General features: G+C 46.6%; 1 protein-coding gene across 4 annotated transcripts in view; it reads left to right on the forward strand.

Moving 5' to 3' along the window:
* The window catches only part of GLRX3 (glutaredoxin 3), a 162,007-nt gene extending 153,556 nt beyond the window's left edge, over positions 1 to 8,451 (forward strand). For 3 of the 4 annotated variants that reach the window (XM_053584314.1, XM_053584316.1, XM_053584312.1), the window contains 5 exons: positions 334 to 391; positions 2,224 to 2,276; positions 4,875 to 4,914; positions 5,004 to 5,096; positions 8,202 to 8,451. In XM_053584314.1, coding sequence (XP_053440289.1) covers positions 334 to 391; positions 2,224 to 2,276; positions 4,875 to 4,914; positions 5,004 to 5,096; positions 8,202 to 8,252 — 295 coding nt within the window. In that variant the 3' untranslated portion in view covers positions 8,253 to 8,451. The remainder of the gene's footprint in view (positions 1 to 333; positions 392 to 2,223; positions 2,277 to 4,874; positions 4,915 to 5,003; positions 5,097 to 8,201) is intronic. The other variant, XM_053584313.1, reaches the window with a different exon arrangement.
* The last annotated feature ends 8,151 nt before the right edge of the window (positions 8,452 to 16,602 follow it).

Raw genomic sequence — 16,602 nt, forward strand, 5'->3', positions numbered from 1 at the left:
GCGTCAAGTTTGGATGGGTTCAACACAGACACCCCTCATTGAACAACTCCTTCCTGAGTTGGTTATTACTATTTTTTTAGTACTGTGAGTTGATGGGCTTAAATTGCAACTTGAAGGAACATTCGTTGCCTTAAAAGCCATATTGTGTTTTACAGTGGCTTAGGGAGAGAATGAAGTAAAGGAAAATGTCAGGGCGTTTGCTTGTTTAGCACCACTCAAAGCTGTGAACTACCATCCTGCTATCCCTCAAATATGCACGTTACTCATGAAGCGAAGCAAAAGTGGTGTTTAATAATTGAGCTGAGCCATTTTATATCAATTTTCTCTCTTTAGGCTTAAAGTGCTGACAAATAAAGCTTCTGTGATGCTCTTTATGAAAGGAAACAAACAGGTAAAGAACTCAAAAATGGTTTTATTTGTAATTTCTTTTGATGTTAACATCTGCAACAAGGGGACAGTTAAATCTTTTTTTCCTAGCGTTAGCTAATGAGGCTGTAGTGGTATCAGGAAGTTATCCAGGCCTTAATTGGTACTTATGGAGATCAAACAAAGTAATCTACATTTTGCTTGACTTTATCATCAACATCTCAGTGGGGTGCATTTCTTTCTGCTGCCAAACTTTGTCAGGGAACAAATGAAGTAAGGAACAAACTAACATGGTCAACACTGTTAACACTTTGCTGGTTCCATTGGTTGCAATTTCATTACCCTTTGTTTTGAGTTTGTGGACTGCGGCTTTATGCAGCTTAGGTTGTTGAACTTCCTGGATGCAGGGGCCTGATTGTGCTGTCTGTGGGTCCCTCGAGCCTCCTCTAGTGCTGATTGATCCTTCACTGACAGGGGAAACGGGAGCACTGGCTCTGGCTGTGTGTGCTCTGCTGTTTGATGAATGAGTAAACCAGTGGGCAGTTCTCATTGTAACTGGTGGGTCTTGTAGTACTTCTGGTGAAAGTAAGTATATGCCAGGTGTACATTCATTTTGAGTATTAGGTTTGATAGATCATGTCCACTGATAGTTTGTGCAAAACTGATTGTCTTTCAGATTGGGGTTAGAACAGTAATTTCTAAAAACCAGCCATGTGCATTTGTATTGTGTTTTCCAGTCTTCCCAGGAATTGAACCTCTGTTAACTTAATTCTCAACCAGTCATTGAAGTGGGTACATTTGAACTGAGTTTGGCCTGTTTTAGAGATAAGCAAACTAACTCTGACAGATGAGGGTAAGGCTGCTGGAGTAAAGCAGCTGCCCCGCGTGTTAACCAGGATGCGTGGGGCAGGAGACTCAAGTAAGAGCTGCACTTTCCATCACTCTCCACGGACGCCATAGTACCCCATGGGGCTGTTTTGAGAATCAGGTTGCCATAACTTGAAAGCTAGTATAATAGTATAAAAATGAAATGAATTATTTAGTATAATCTGTATGATGAGAGTAATAGTAACAAAGAAAATGTTAATATAAAGTCGAGCATGGTAGGATCACTAGGTTAGGACCCAGAATCTTTGACTGGTCTGATGTATGTATTAAGAGAAGAGAGGAAGATAATAATTTCCAGTAATAATAAAGTAACATTTTTTCTTGATGATTGCTTAAAACAGAATTTTATTCTCAAAATAAAATAATAATTTCCAGTCGTGATAAAGTAACTGTTTTTTTCCGCCTCTTTTGGGACCGGCAGTGCCCGTGTCAGAGCTGCTGAGTGCTTGTGCCGGCCACACCCTCCCCGGGAGGTTGCTGGGGTTTGGGTTTCTGTGGCATGAGATGAAAGCTTAAGATTTCTATAACCTCAGAAAAGTTTGGTGCTCTATAAAAATAATTTTTTTTTAAATGGGAGTAAAAGTCCAGTTGACTTTGAACAGGAAAATGATTATCAAGTTCACTGCAAGAGGTTAAGTGAGTGAAAATAATTTTGTGTGAGTGAAATTAAGAATGCATGAACTCTCAGGTTTGATTTAGAGGAACTTTCAGCTACAAAAATAATGAGTGGAAAGACCCTCCCCATCCAGGTCATCACAAACCAGAGGCAGCCATTGGGTTACACATCTGGGCTGAGGTCTTGGTGGGTTAGTACTTGAAGGAAAAGGGGGTGTGAGGATGCCCTCAGAGCTTCCTGCATGTGGAGGCCATGCTGGGCAGGGGCTGTGCTGGCTGATAGAGCATCGGCTACAAGTGCTACCTGGGTCACATGAAAAGTATAATCTTGGTAAATTTTTTTTTTAAATTTAGGAAGCAAAATGTGGATTCAGCAAACAAATTCTGGAAATATTAAATACTACTGGGTATGTAGATCTTGTTTGCAAATGGAGTATTTAAAGAAATCCTAACTTTTCAGTTCTGTCCCTGGTGCTTTTCAGCTGTAATGTCTGTCTGTATTTATTCATATATTTTTCCTAGAATGTTTTATGAATGCCCTAAGTCAGACCAAAATAGAAATTTCTGGCCAGTGTCAACCTATTAATAACATTGGTTCTTAGGTAACTTTGGAAATAACTAGTTGCCTACTTTTCCAGAGTAAAGTTAATAACTTTCTCATCATGCTTGAAGATATCAGGAAGAATATATTACAGGTTGTTTTTAAATTTTTAAAAACTTTTTAGTTTCTGTATAATACATGAAACTGTTGGGCACATGATAAGGCCCATGACCTGGGCCTGTGAGTAGACAAGTTAGATCACAGCGCTCTTACTATGGTCTGCTCGGTGGGGAAGCTGCCAGGTAAGAGCAGCCTGGTTGGTTTTAGGGTTATTTGGGACTATTAGGACACAATCCGTAGGATCTGCCAAATGTTTTTGATTATTTCTTATTTCATGATTGCTTCTCTTAAAAATTATAATATATATTCTAACCGTAACTTTAAATGGATAAGCCAACCCCATGAAGCTCCAGGGAAGATGCTCTGCAACATATTTCGCAATTCTTGGGCTGAACTGAGTCACATAAGCAGCACATGCTGATTGCAGCTACAGGGATATAAAAGGAAACAGGAGATTCTTCACTGGTTGGCATAGGTGTCTTCGGAGCTGACACGCTGACTTGACCTGGGCTGGCGTCTTCAGTGGAATGTATCTAGCTTGGCACTTGGCTTCCGTCCCATGTCTGTCTGGTCTCCATTGCACTGAAAGTTCTCCTTTTTCTGGATCAGGGGCTTCTTTGAGAGATAATGACCTCCCACCTCCAGACTCATTCAAAACCATCTGCTTAGCCGTGGGCAAGGCTGCCAGGGACCTTGAGTTCTCTGCAGCATCATAATATCCAACTCGTTGGCTCAAGAGATCCTCCTGCCTCAGCCTCCCTAGTAGCTTGGAATACAGGTGCCCACTGCTACATGGGCTAAATTAAATTTTTCTGTTTTTTTTTTTTTTTTTTTCTATAGAGATGAGGTCTCTCTTGCCCAGGCTGGTGTTGAACCCCGGAGCTCAAGTGATCCTTCTGCCTTGGCCTCACAGAGCGCTGGGATTACAGGCATGAGCCACCATGCCCGGCCCAGTGTCCACTGAACTTTACTTTTACCGCTGTGGGTGTGTGGTCTGAGCGCCTTGTAACTGGAGCAGACCATGATCTTACTGGGAGTCCTAAGCGTGTGGAGAAAGTGGCTTTTTGTTTTTGCTCCTCCTTTCTTAATTTTTTTTTCATACCCAATGTACACGTGCAGTGAGGGACTGAAAACCAGGCGTATGTTGAGATGTGAAAGGCGACCTTTACGAATAACTGAGTATTGGCTGTTAGGACTCCACGTCCCTGCATATAGCTGGCCCAGCATGTCCTAGATGTTTTGTAAATAGTTCCAGAACTCATTCTAGTCATAGTGGGTAGGAGAGCTGCCTCTTTTAGCTCAACTTGAATAAAGACTTACATTGGGTCTTCTTTTTTTATTCTTCTTGCAGCATTCTTCTGACAATTGTTCCTGATTTGTCCTGTCGTCTGTAATTTTCCCACATAGACAGTTTAATTGGGAACTTACCAATTTTCAAGATTTCAATCTTTTCAACAAGATTTCCCTAGAATGGTTTCAGTTTTATGGAAAGTCTAGTTTTTTACATGCAGCATTTTCTTTGTCCTGATTTGGGAGCTCCGCCTGTCCCTGCAGTTCCCTGTGAGGGTTCAGGCTGATACCCTGGCTGCCCAACAGTGAGATCCTTCTGGGCAGAAACAGCTGAGTTTCTGTGCGCTGATGTCTCCTTCTCTGTACAAGCACTGTCCACCGTGCTGCAGGAAGCCGCACAGCTTCCTTACGGTCTGACATGTATTAGCAGCATGTGCTCTGAAGTGAGTTTACTTAGGCATGGGAAGCATGTCTCCCTCAGGCAAAGGGATCAGGCAGTGGGTCAGCACCTTGGCTGGGAAGCCTCTGTCCTCTGTCCATGGGTGCTGCTCCTCCACTTGCTCAGGGAGCAGCAGCCCGGGTGGGGTCGGTACCGGGAAACGACAGGCTCATGTGGCTGGGGATGTGGGTCTGACCCAAGGTCGGCAAGTTGCAGCCAGCTGCCTAACTCAGTAAATAAAGTTGTGTCGGAACTCGGCCATGTCCCTTTGTTTCTACACGGTCTGTGGCTGCTTTTTTGCTACACAGCAGAGCTAAGCACTCGCAGCAGAGGCGTCTGAGCTGCAAAGACTAAGTATTTACTATCTACCCTTTACGAAAAAGTTTGCTGATCCCTGGTCTGACCCAATTATTGTCCATATAAAGTTCTATCTTGGGATGACTTACTCTGTGTAGTGCCAGACAGATTCACAAGTAAAATCATTTTCATTGGTCTATGTTAGCAGTGAAATAGTTTATTTACTTTTCTTGACTATTTTAGAAACACCAAATATAGAGATTTTACAGTTTTTGTTTAACACTTTATTTCTGCTAAAGTGTTTCCTTCTTTTTGCAGGGTCGAATATGAAACGTTTGATATATTGGAGGATGAAGAAGTGAGTTCTATTTTACATTTCATCCGTTGTCTTGTCTTTCCTCACAAAGGTCTGATAGAAAGGTTTCAGTGTTCCTGTTATTTCTTTAGGTTCGGCAAGGATTGAAAACTTTCTCAAACTGGCCGACATATCCCCAGCTGTATGTGAAAGGGGAGCTTGTTGGAGGATTGGATATTGTTAAGGTAAGGTCAGTCCCTCTGCCAGCTTAAGGAATGGAATGGTTGGGACTGTTCACAAGTTGTGGTTTCATACTGAGTGGAAGGGTTGGGGTTGTCCTTCCCTCCTCTCCAGCCTCATGGTCTGTCACCTCTAGGCCAGTGTCAGGGACTCTGTGTGTCTGACGTCTGTGGCTCTCACTGTTCCTGTTACGTGAGGCTGTTTGTACCCCCTCCTCCCTGTCCATGGCATCTTCGTCCCTCTGTTAGCTCCCAGCGCGCTGCCAAGCACGGTCCCGGCTATAACTGGGCTTTCATAGTTTCTCTCGCACGGAACTCAGTCCTGCTCAGCTTTCCTCCATGTTTCCTGGCTTTCGGTATCTCTTCCCTGTTTCCTTAGCTTTGGATTTCCTTGTTTATTCCATGTTTAAGTCTGTTTTATATCCTTTAAGGCCCTTCAATTTAAATTGTCTGTGAATTATTTACCGATTTGTTTAGCCAGAAATGTTTGCTCCTGTTCCTGAAGTTATATTGTAATTATTTTCTCTCACCTTACTCATGTGTCCTTGGGTACATGGAGATGTGGGGAGCAGGAGGCCTATGGCCCAGGGCTGCCCAGCCTGGCTGGACACAGAGGCTGAGGGTCGCTGCCCTCCATCTCCTGAAAGAAAATGCAAGTTCCTCTTTGGTTTTCAGGTGCCCAAAAGTCTGCTAACTAGTAGACTGAGAGCGGGTCAGGAAAGCTATGGTTTCTCAGACACCTGAGCCTCCTTCCTGGTGCTCTGTGTATTCCAGGAGCTCAGTAAATGGTCGTAGAATAAAAGACCGGAAAGCACGTCTTTTATTTGCTTTAGGTGAACTCCTATGGAGTTTCAGGTGGACATGACTTTCCTTACATTTAATGTCTGCTGGCACCCGGGAGCTTCATAGCAGGCCAGTTAGCCCCGGACAGCAAGTGCGAGCTGTGGCCTTACACCCCACAGCCTCTAGCACTCCCCAGACCCCGCCAGGGCATTGTGGTGTTAAGGAAGCTGGTAGGAGGGTGAGTAGGGAAGAGGGGCTGAGTAGGGGTGTTGACGAAACTGCCACAGAAGGTGGGCTGTGGTGGCTGCTCCGAACCCAAGGCTGGGAGACTGCCTGGGGGCCTCCCTCTTGCCTCCTCTGTTGGAGAATTTCCTCTGAGATCAGACTTCTGATGTTTCAAAGTAGAAAATAAGAAGTATGTGGTTGTAAAGTGCAGGAACTCTGACCTAACCCTGAAGTGGCATTACCCCTTTGTACCCGCGTGCTTTACAGAGACAGCTTGAGCTGGGCTGCAGGGGCCGCTGACGGGGCTGCTCTGTGCAGCCCGTGCTCCTGCGGAGTTCTGGGGTTGCATTCCACGCTTCTTGAGCCAGCAAGGCATTTTTTTTCTGAGGAAAAGTCTCATTTCTGGAAGAAAAAAACTCTTAACAGTAGCTTTTTAATAACCCTGAAGCAACACCACTAGCTCGCATTTGTTCTCTCCCCTTCTCCTCTCTCTCATCCCCCACCCCTCGCACACCTCTTATTTTTGTAAAACACAAAGAATACGGAAACCCCAAATACTCTCCAGTCTGTTTTATACCATATGTAATTCTTGGGAAAATACAATCAATAAATCTCATTTAATTCTAAAGATCAGCTATGTAAATAACTTCTTTTTAGGTTATACAGGGTGTTACATGACTTATTTTCACCTGCTAAGAACACACATTCGGAATTTCAGATAGTGTTAACATTTTTCCTTGAGGAAATACACGGGAATGGCTCTTGTGTTGCCACCTTGCTCTGTTTCCGTGTGGGGCAGTTCCTCCTTCAGTCCAGTTATCGCACGTTCTGGGTGGCTGGCCTCTGCTGGAGCAGTGAGTACTGTTTTTGTGGAATGAATGACTGAAGAAAGTAATGAATTACTCAGTAACCCAGTGACTTGGTCAGTCTGGTGTCCTGAGAAAACAGCTCCTAATACACTCACAAGTTAATCATGCTCAAGAGCAGACAATTCAGTGCGGCTCCTACAGTCTGGACTGACCTGGTTGAGAGAGGTCTGGGGGAGTCAGCTCAGGTTGCTGTTTCAGCTGCTGGCTCGTGTTAGCAGCAGAGACGACGCTGAGAACTGCTTGTTGGCAGCACTCACAGTGTGCCCGGCAGCCCAGAGCGGCGATCCACCAAGGCCTGTCCTCTCCCTCAGCTAGAAAGCTACTGAGCCCAAGGTCTGAGTGCCGGCTGCCTTCTGAATTACGTGCTGGGAAAAGTCCTGCTCGATCCCTCGGTGCAGCAGGATGTCTGCTTGTTAAATAAGCGAAGACGATCCCTAGATGATCCCTAGATGTACCTGAAGGCATCTGGACTTTGTGTGACAGACTCAGTCCTGTTTGAGTTGAATCTAGAGAGAAGGTTGTGTGGGTTTTAATTGATCATTATTGATTGGCGTCTATGCTGCATAGTGATGATCTGAAATGTACAATGTTCAACTAGAAAACCTGATTTATCATTTATTCTCACATTTCAAACTTGATGTCTGTACTTCAGATTTTAAAATGAAAAACAGGCACAGAGAGTGCAGCGCCCGTCCACAGCGTGTGTTAACGTAACGGGGGCTCTTGTGATGCCCTATCTCTGCTGCTGAATTATTACGTCTTTTTAATGGTTTCTGACCTTTACATTTTACGGGTACTATAGCTTCTCCTGAGACAGATGGATTTCCAGGTCAGGCTGAAATAGCGAAGCCTCTTTCCTCTCCGGAGTGGAGGAGCGGGATGGGGTGAGCCCCTGGCTAGAGGAGGCTTTCAACATTGCCTTGCTTGGTTCTTCAGCTTTGCAGATCACTTGATTTATTTTTCTTATTTATTGCTGAAGTTTAAAGAGGGGCTTTATTTAGTTTTCTTCTAGTTGCCATGTTTGGTTTTAGAATACCTTTTTAATTTTGTAATTGGATAGGACTTGCAGCCTTTCTGGAATAATATGCAGTTTGAAAGTTTTGGAAGAGTTTAAATCCAATAGGTATTTCTTTTGGTTCTAGATAAAAATACATGCTGTGATTATTTAGATGTTTTCATTTTTAAAATTATATAAATATATATGCTTATACATATTGTTATCTTTTATTTTTAGGAATTGAAAGAAAACGGTGAATTGCTGCCTATACTGAGAGGAGAAAATTAAACTTGGTGTCGACTCTTGCAGGAACGATCACAGTGGGAGCAGGTCATGATTCCGTCCTCAGAAAATGGACCAGGGACAGAAAAAGTGCTTCTTACCCAGTTACACTCTGTGTATTTCACAAGGTTGTGCTAAATAAATGTATGTTATGTTTTTTTCCCACCAAAAATAAAATGCAATAAACATCTTCAAATTATTAACAGTAATTGTGTAAAAAGGTGTGTATTTGTAGTGCTGTTATATATGTTGTTATTCTAATTAATCTACTTCGCATCCCATTTTCTGAGTAAGTGAGTACCTTACAGGAGGAGGAAAGGGAGTTGTGGGCAAGTGGAGCCCTGCGGCCTGTGGCTGAGCAGCCTTCAGGCTGGCGCAACGGCTCCCCTTGCTGGCGGAAGCTCTCTTTACAGCTTTAGACAAGTACAACTGAAAACCTTTTTCCCTGACGGTGTCCCTCCAGCATTGGTGAATTTGCACAGCGGCGCAGGATGTCTGCAGGTTCAGAGACTTATTTCAAAAAGCACCAGTAGTGGATTATTGAGAAACATTTAAGATGAAAATAATTTCTCACCGACTGAGTTACATCTGGAAGAATGAGTTGTCATGACAAAGAGCAGGGTAATGCCACCAGTTTGTTCCAAGTGTCACAACTTAATCATTGTAATAAACATATTGATTTGGCCCCTCAAAGAGGTAGAGAATTTTCTGGGGTCTGTGACAATTTCAGCAGTATTGTTTTTGATCTTAGTCTAACATGTTTCAAAAATAGTTGCTTCGGTGGTCCAGGCCTCAAACGAGACGGCTACATTCACTCCATCATTCTCAGTTTTTTGGTACTTGTGGCGTGTTGTCATTAAATGACCTCACCTGTGGGTCTGAGCAGTTAATTCCTTGATAATGTCTGGTGGTGGGAAGGTAGTTTGGAACGGTGCAGGATGGAATTTGTATTCTTAGCCCGTCCCCTGAACACTGATGGTGCCGTCCCCTTTCCTTCTCTGTGAGAGGCACAGAGGTGACGCACGCTGGGTGTGGACAGGGGCAGCTGCACCAGTCACGGGGTGGGTGTGACCCTGTCACCTGCTGGGAGTCAGGCACCCATGGCCGTGGGTTTTTGCCTCTGTGTGTGTTTGATAAGGCTCTTTGGGGAATCTGTTCATGAGAACTTCTTTTTATTTAAAACGAAAATTTGGGGCCAGGTGCTGTGGCTCCACTCTGGGAGGCCAAAGTGAGTGGTTCGCCTGAGCTCACGAGTTCGAGACCAGCCTCAGCAAGAGCAAGACCCCCATCTCTAAAAATAACTGGGTGTTGTGGAGGGCGCCTATAGTTCCAGCTTCTTGGGAGGCTGAGGCAAGAGGATTGCTTGAGCCCAACAGTTTGAGGTTGCTGTGAGCTATGATGCCACAGCACTCTACTCTGTAAGACTCTGTCTGCCAGCCCCCCAAAAATAATAAAGTGAAGTCTTTGTATAAGCAAAACTTTTAAAATGTAGATGGAAATAAAATTTCAACCCAAATTTCATTAAGCCATTATTGGCCTCAGGGATATGGATTGTGGTGGTGGCATTCACAGTTATCTTGTGTTCTTACCTCAAACTTTACCACCCTTTACACTTTTCTCTGAGTGCCATATATATATGTATTTTTTTGTGGTTTCTGGCCGGGGCTGGGTTTGAACCCACCACCTCCGGCATATGGGACCAGCGCCCTACTCCTTGAGCCACAGGCGCTGCCCAAGTGCCATATATTTTTAAGTCAGCTTTTAACTTCCCTTTATCCAAAGCAAGAATATTTTTGCTGTCACACATTTGATAAGCTAGTTTTTTTCTTTTTTTGTAGAGACAGAGTCTCACTGTACCGCCCTCGGGTAGAGTGCTGTGGCGTCACACGGCTCACAGCAACCTCTAACTCTTGGGCTTACGCGATTCTCTTGCCTCAGCCTCCCGAGCAGCTGGGACTACAGGCGCCCGCCACAACGCCTGGCTATTTTTTTGTTGCAGTTTGGCCGGGGCTGGGCCTGAACCCGCCACCCTCGGCATATGGGGCCGGCGCCCTACTCACTGAGCCACAGGCGCCGCCCAGCTAGTTTTTTTCTAATGCACGTTTAATAAAATGCGTAAGTGTTAGCATACAAGGTCTGGCAAGTTTTTGATCTGGCCATCGTGCACACAAGTTGGCAGCGCTGTACAGACAGCTCGGTGAGGTTTCTTAACCTTGGCCCATCAGTGCCTCACAGCTGTGTTTGTGTCCACGTGTGGTGGTGTCTTCCTGAATGGTGTTCATTATTGTGTGTTTGTGTGCCACGGTAAAAAAGGCAGAGCTTGAACTAGAGCAGTGAGCAAACCTTGTTTCTTGTTAAACTTGGCATGAGTGGAAGTGAAAGCAGGGACACGCTGGTCTAAGTTTATGGGGCTAATGCATGAAGAAAATGGCAGGAGGCTTGGCGCCTGTGGCTCAAGCGGCTAAGGCACCAGCCACATACACCTGAGCTGGCGGGTTCGAATCCAGCCCGGGCCCGCCAAACAACAATGACGGTTGCAACCAAAAAATAGCCGGGCGTTGTGGCGGGCACCTGTAGTCCCAGCTACTTGGGAGGTGGAGGCAGGAGAATCGCTGGAGCCCAGGAGTTGGAGGTTGCTGTGAGCTGTGATGCCACAGCACTCTACCCAGGGTGACAGCTTGAGGCTCTGTCTCAAAGAAAATGGCAGTGTACAAACTGATTCCGTGTTTTTGTGAGGGGAAAGAAAGCGTCACTCATGAGAGGTCAGGACAGATAGTAATGAGCAGAACTGATGAAAACATAGCAAAAATTCATCTAATTGTGCATCAGAGTTGTCAGCTAACTGTGAAAAAAAAAATAGACCAAGTAAACATCAATAGAGAAATAGGAGAATTTTAAATGAAAATCTTGGCATGAGGGAAGTGTGTGCAGAAATGAGCTCTTACATCACAAGAACGTACCAGCTCACACGGCACTGTCTGTGAGGGAGTTTTTAGCCAGTTCACAAACAACTGTAGTGGAACACCCTCCGTACTCAGTTGGTCTGGCCCCCAGTGACTTTTTTCCTTACCCAAAATAAAGGAAGTATTGAAAGGAAGACATTTGTTGACATTCAGGACCTCAAGGGTAATAGCTACAATGGCCATTCCAGAAAGAGTTCCAAAGTTGCTTTGAAAGGTGGGCTGGGCCCTGGCGTCGGGGCACAGCTCCCCAGAGGGGCAGGCGACCGCAGTGATCCTCAGCAGTGAGGTGAGTGGACTTTTCTAGGGTCAGTTCGAGAACTTAATTTTCTGGCCTCCTAAATGCCTGACTCCGATTCGGGAAACGCTGCTCTGGACAGAGGCCATTCCTCAGATGGTGTAACACGGTCTGTGCATTTTGGTTGATCTTGCGTGACACGAGACATCAGTGACATCCTTCGTTGAGCATCCCGATTGAGTCAGGATGAGTGTAGAGAGTGTTCGAGGAGTTGCCACCATGTCCTGTATGAGTTTATCCTTTTTTCCTCTTAAATTCTGACAGTCCTTCCCTCTGCTGACTCCAGGGAAGCTGGGTGGCAGCGAAGCACATGTCTATTTCACAGGTGTTTCTGGTTGGACATTGGGAAGGTCAAGAGATGTTCTCGCAAATTGATGCTCTTCCTTAAATATTTTATTAGGTGTGTTTCAGGAAATAAAGTAAGATTGTTGGGCCCAACTGAACTTGCCCTGTTGAATTTTCTGACAAAAGAGAATTTGTGCATGGGTTTTAATTGAGCCTGCCCTTGTAGAAATGTTTTGTCAAAATTGAAATCCACTTTCTGATCCTCAAATTCTTGCATTTGAGAAATCTGCTCAGTTCATCGGGAAAGGTGACAGCCTGTCCTTGGGACGTTGTCCCACACGGGAGGCTTTCCTGGATGCTTGTGGTGGGAGGGAAGCTCCTGGCAGGTGCTGTGTGAACGTTTTTTGTGCCTGGACACACTTCTGTCTTGAAAAACCCTGCCATGCTGTTGGGAGCGGGGACCCTAGAGCTAGGCTGCCCATGGTCAGCTCCAGCTGTTCTTGCTTTATCTGCCTTCCATGAAGGAGACGAGGTTGGCTGTGAAATTCCCCTTAGCAGGTGGGGGGAGTTAAAGCAATGTGCTCCTGGGCCAGGAAGCAGGATGGGAGCTGGGATTTTATCCATGGTGTGTATAACCCTTCCCTCTTGTGAGGCCATCAGAGCAGTGTAGTTGCCTTTATACCTGTGGTGAGAACTCCAGTGAATTGCCAAGAGGTTTTGCTCTTGCTCTGGGTGAAGTCTGTCCCTTTTTGGGCACCACGGAGGGTGGTTGATCCTACTTGCTTACAGCTGAGCAGCATTTCGTGACTTGTTTACTTTCTAAAGTCCAGGGTGGAGGAGTTGATGGGTTGATTTGCAGACTGCTTTGCATAGATGAATGTGTTGAAACTTGCTGTAATGTAAATGTAAAACTCTTGTGAGAATAACAGGGTCTGCTGAGCTGGCTTTGCCCACATGTGACTTAGATGTTTTGGTATTCTTTTGTGGCACAGCTGTGCACTGTAGAACTGCCCTTGGGCGACAAGGTGGCAGCCTCTGCCTCTGTGCATAGCCCCCAACATGCACTCTAGGCATTGGGCCATCTGGACTGATCATTAACTTCTTTAAGAAGGAAAAAAATCATTTGCCATTTTCAATATTTGTAAAAACAGTTATTTAAATCCACTGAGGAGTTTGAAATTGAGATGAATTTGTAAGAATAGCAAGAATATTTTTAAAATTAGGAAATCTTACTTTAGTAACTTAGATAACTATATTCTAGTCATGAGAGCAAGTTTAACCTCTGAAATGGTACTGCTACAACACTTTGTAAGAATTTGGCTCTGGTAATCATTAACTTTCTTCCTGGAAAAAATTAGGCAGATAAGATTTAATCAGAAGTTGAAGTAGAATTAAAAGCTAAAGATTGTAATATGAAATGTGATTTCTGGTTTAATTTTTAAATTCAAATCACTTCTTAAAGTTTTGGTTTTTGTCTTTTTTTTGGAGACAGAATCTCCAGTCTGTGGCCTTTGGGTAGAGTGCTGTGGCCTCAGCCTAGCTCACTTCAAATTCTTGGGCTCAAGTGATCCTTCTGCCTCAGCCTCCTGTGTAACTGGGACAACAGGTGCCCACCACAATGCCCAGCTAATTGTTCTGTTTTTAGTAGAGATGGGGTCTCGCTCTTGTTCAGGTTGGTCCTGAATTCCTGAGCTCAAGGGATGCTCCCACCTGGGTCCCCCAGAGTGTTAGGATTACAGGGCCATCACATTTGGCTGCTTGCCTATGCTTGTATTTTAGAAGGAAAAAATCATGATACAGTGAACAAAAGCCAGAGGAACCTGGATGCCCTCAGCCCCACCATTGATATGTAGGGGTAGAAAGCTGGTTCCTTTCTTCGCCTGCCATAAGGGTCACAGCATCACTCCTAAAACATGACAGATAAGAAGAAGGAAGTATAACAGATGTAATTAAAGTTTTATGTGACATGGGAACCTTCAGAAATGAAGATCCAAAGACCCAGGAAAACTTGGGTTTTTGTTCTCAGGTTCGGTGGAGCGTGGACAGCTGTGTGGAGATGTGATCAGACAGAAGGGAAGGGGTCTGACGGTGACAGACTGAACAAGCCAGCACGCTGTCTCCCGGCCTTTCCATGGCATTCCTTCCCCAGGTGGAGGGCGAGAGACCTGAATGGGAGTCAGATGAGGCCGGTCAGAGGGGGTCTTTGCAGCTAGCTTCCAGAAGGTTGGAAGGTCAGAGTCCTCTTTCTAGTTTTAGGGCTGGCCTTAGGGCAGAGGGTTCTGGTGTCCGAGATCTGCATTTGGGGTGTGGAAGAGAATGCTGGTTTCTCTGACCCCCTGGGGTAGGAGGGAGTAGGGGAGGGACTGTGCTTCTGATGCCCTGCCAGTGTCCTGCAGGTCACAGTATTCAGAAGCTCAAGTGCCATACTTTGCGGTATCATTTTCTCAGCCCCAACACCTCCTTCCTTCCCTCCTTTTGTCTTTAGGTCTGGAGGAAGGTTCCAGGACATTTGACCTGGTGGAGGCAGGTAGGGAGGAAGCCCAAGCTGTTTGTGGACCAACAGCAGAGACCTCTCTGGCTTGGAGTAACCCCGGGCACCCGTCCTCCCTTGTGGCATGGTCTCAACCCAGAATTTTAAGTTCCTGGTGGGCAGGTGTGTGTCCCATACGGCATTGCACCTTCCTGTCACACCTTGCTGGTGTGGAGCAACAGAGGAACATCTGGCCCAGAACAGTCCTGAACAGAAAGGCCAGGAGTGGAGGGGGCGGCCCCTGGTGACCTCGCTGGGTTCCCGGGTCAGCCTCTGCGCCATTCTTCTGTCTCTCTAGTTGCTGCCCTCAGACTGAGGCAGAGAGCACACGTGGTTCACGGTTCTAACACAAGGAAGTGTGTCCTGCCCCTTTCTGCCCTCCCTGCTTGAGGTTAAGGCCTGGGCGCCCGGCAGTCCTGGCTCTGCCTCCCAGCTGAGGATCTCAGCCTCCTGTCTTTGCCTGGGAAGGAGCCGCCTCTGTGGCTTGGATGGGGCCAGTGTGCGGGGCCAGCTCTGAATTGTGGGGCCTTTTATTCAGAAAGCAGGAACAAAGTACTCTAAAAGGTACTAAAATAGAAAGCTTTTTCCTTGTGAAATTTTGATTTGCTATTTAATGTCCTAAGTAAAGAAAAATTAAAATTGAAATCATTAGTGTGAATGTTTGTTTCCTTTGGATGGCAGTGACAATTTTAAATGTAAGAGCATTGAACTTGTCTGTGGGACACCTGGGATGGCACATCCACATCTCCAGCTTCGGCCAGGGTGGTGGAGAGCTGCACAGGAGTGGAGGTCACCTTGTGACCTGTGCATGCTGTCAGTACTGCCTCAGCAGGGCCGCCATGGAGCGGACGGGCTGTGGGTGTCCTGTGTCCTGCCCTGTGTCATACGCAGCGTCAGTGCTGTGCTACTACAGGCAAGTGTAAGTTAGGATATTGTGTGTTCCTTGCCTGTTGGTTTTGCAGAATGCTGTTGCTCTCTGGGCTGGAGCAAGTTCTGGCTTGAGTGGAAAGCAGGATGGTGGGCGGTCAGCTCCTATTGGCCTGCTCATCCATGGGACCCATGGGCCTTGGACGTGCCCTGAGTCTCAGGAAGCTCCATGCCTTGGGTGCCCCTGAAATGCTGTGCTCCTGGGGCACTGTGGCCACCATATGCCGGCCAGGTGGCAAGGGACAGCCCAGGTCTCTGCTCACTTGTCTCTCTTGTCCCTCTGGCCACTTAATGGAGCTTGAGTTCAAAGAAGAGATGGTTGAGAATTTCGAGGTGATGATAGCAGCCCTTCTGAGTGCTAGGCTCTTTTTCAGAGGAGTGTCCTGAGGTGTGCTAGAGAGATGTCCTGGGGAGTGCTGTGTCCTGGAGACTCTGTAAAAGGGCCACTTAGTTCACCAGTGTCCTGTTTAATCTTTAATTTGAACTCATAAAATAAATGCTAAATAAACTCACACAACACAGGCCACACGGGCCCTTGTCACCTGTCACTTCCGTGCACTCCTGTGAGTTCCCACTTGATGCTGAAGCAGGTAGACAGCTAACACACCTGCTGCTCACCATGCCACGTACTGTCCTGAATATCTGACGCACCGTAAGTCATTTAATTCTCACACCTACCCCATTTTACAGATGGGGAAATGAGGCCAGAGAACTTAAACATACTGCTCCAGGTCACACGCCAGTTTGCGTGTGGGTACGAGGATGCACTGTATCAGCTAAATTGGCTCCTACTGTGGTTGGGAGATGCATCCCTCCGGTGGCCAGGGGCAGCAATGAACGCAGGGGGCGGGGAGGGCCAGGCCCAGCTCTTGGGAAGCAGAGAGAAAACTGACCGTCACAGAGCTGCCCGCCCTGAAGGTCGTGCCCCGCCCGGAGCTTTGCGTGTTTAGAAACGACTAAGGACGCAGCCCAGTGGGTGTCAGGGTGCTGTTTTGCCTACAGGGAAACAGGCGTTGGAAATTTGCCAACGCCATCAATGTAGCTCAGCCAGGGTTCATGCCTGGCTTGGGGTCGCGTCCCTCCTGGACACTGCCAGGGTCATCTCTAGCAAGCGCGCCGCTCTGCCCGGACCGGGGAGCAGACTCTTCCCTGGAGGCGCGTCCGCGCAGGCAGGAGTGGACTGGGCCTTCCGGTCCTCCAGCAAACGCGCCTGCCGCCCCCGCCCCCAGCCAACCCCGGGAACCCGCCACGCCCGACCATAACGCCGGGCCTCTGCAGACCTGCGGGCCGGTGGCCCGCCCGCGCGGCCGCTCTCCTCCCACCCTCGGCCCGTGTCCAGCTCCAGGCCCGCGCCGC

This window comes from Nycticebus coucang, chromosome 3 (genome assembly GCF_027406575.1).
Source record: "Nycticebus coucang isolate mNycCou1 chromosome 3, mNycCou1.pri, whole genome shotgun sequence".
Taxonomy (NCBI): domain Eukaryota; kingdom Metazoa; phylum Chordata; class Mammalia; order Primates; family Lorisidae; genus Nycticebus; species Nycticebus coucang.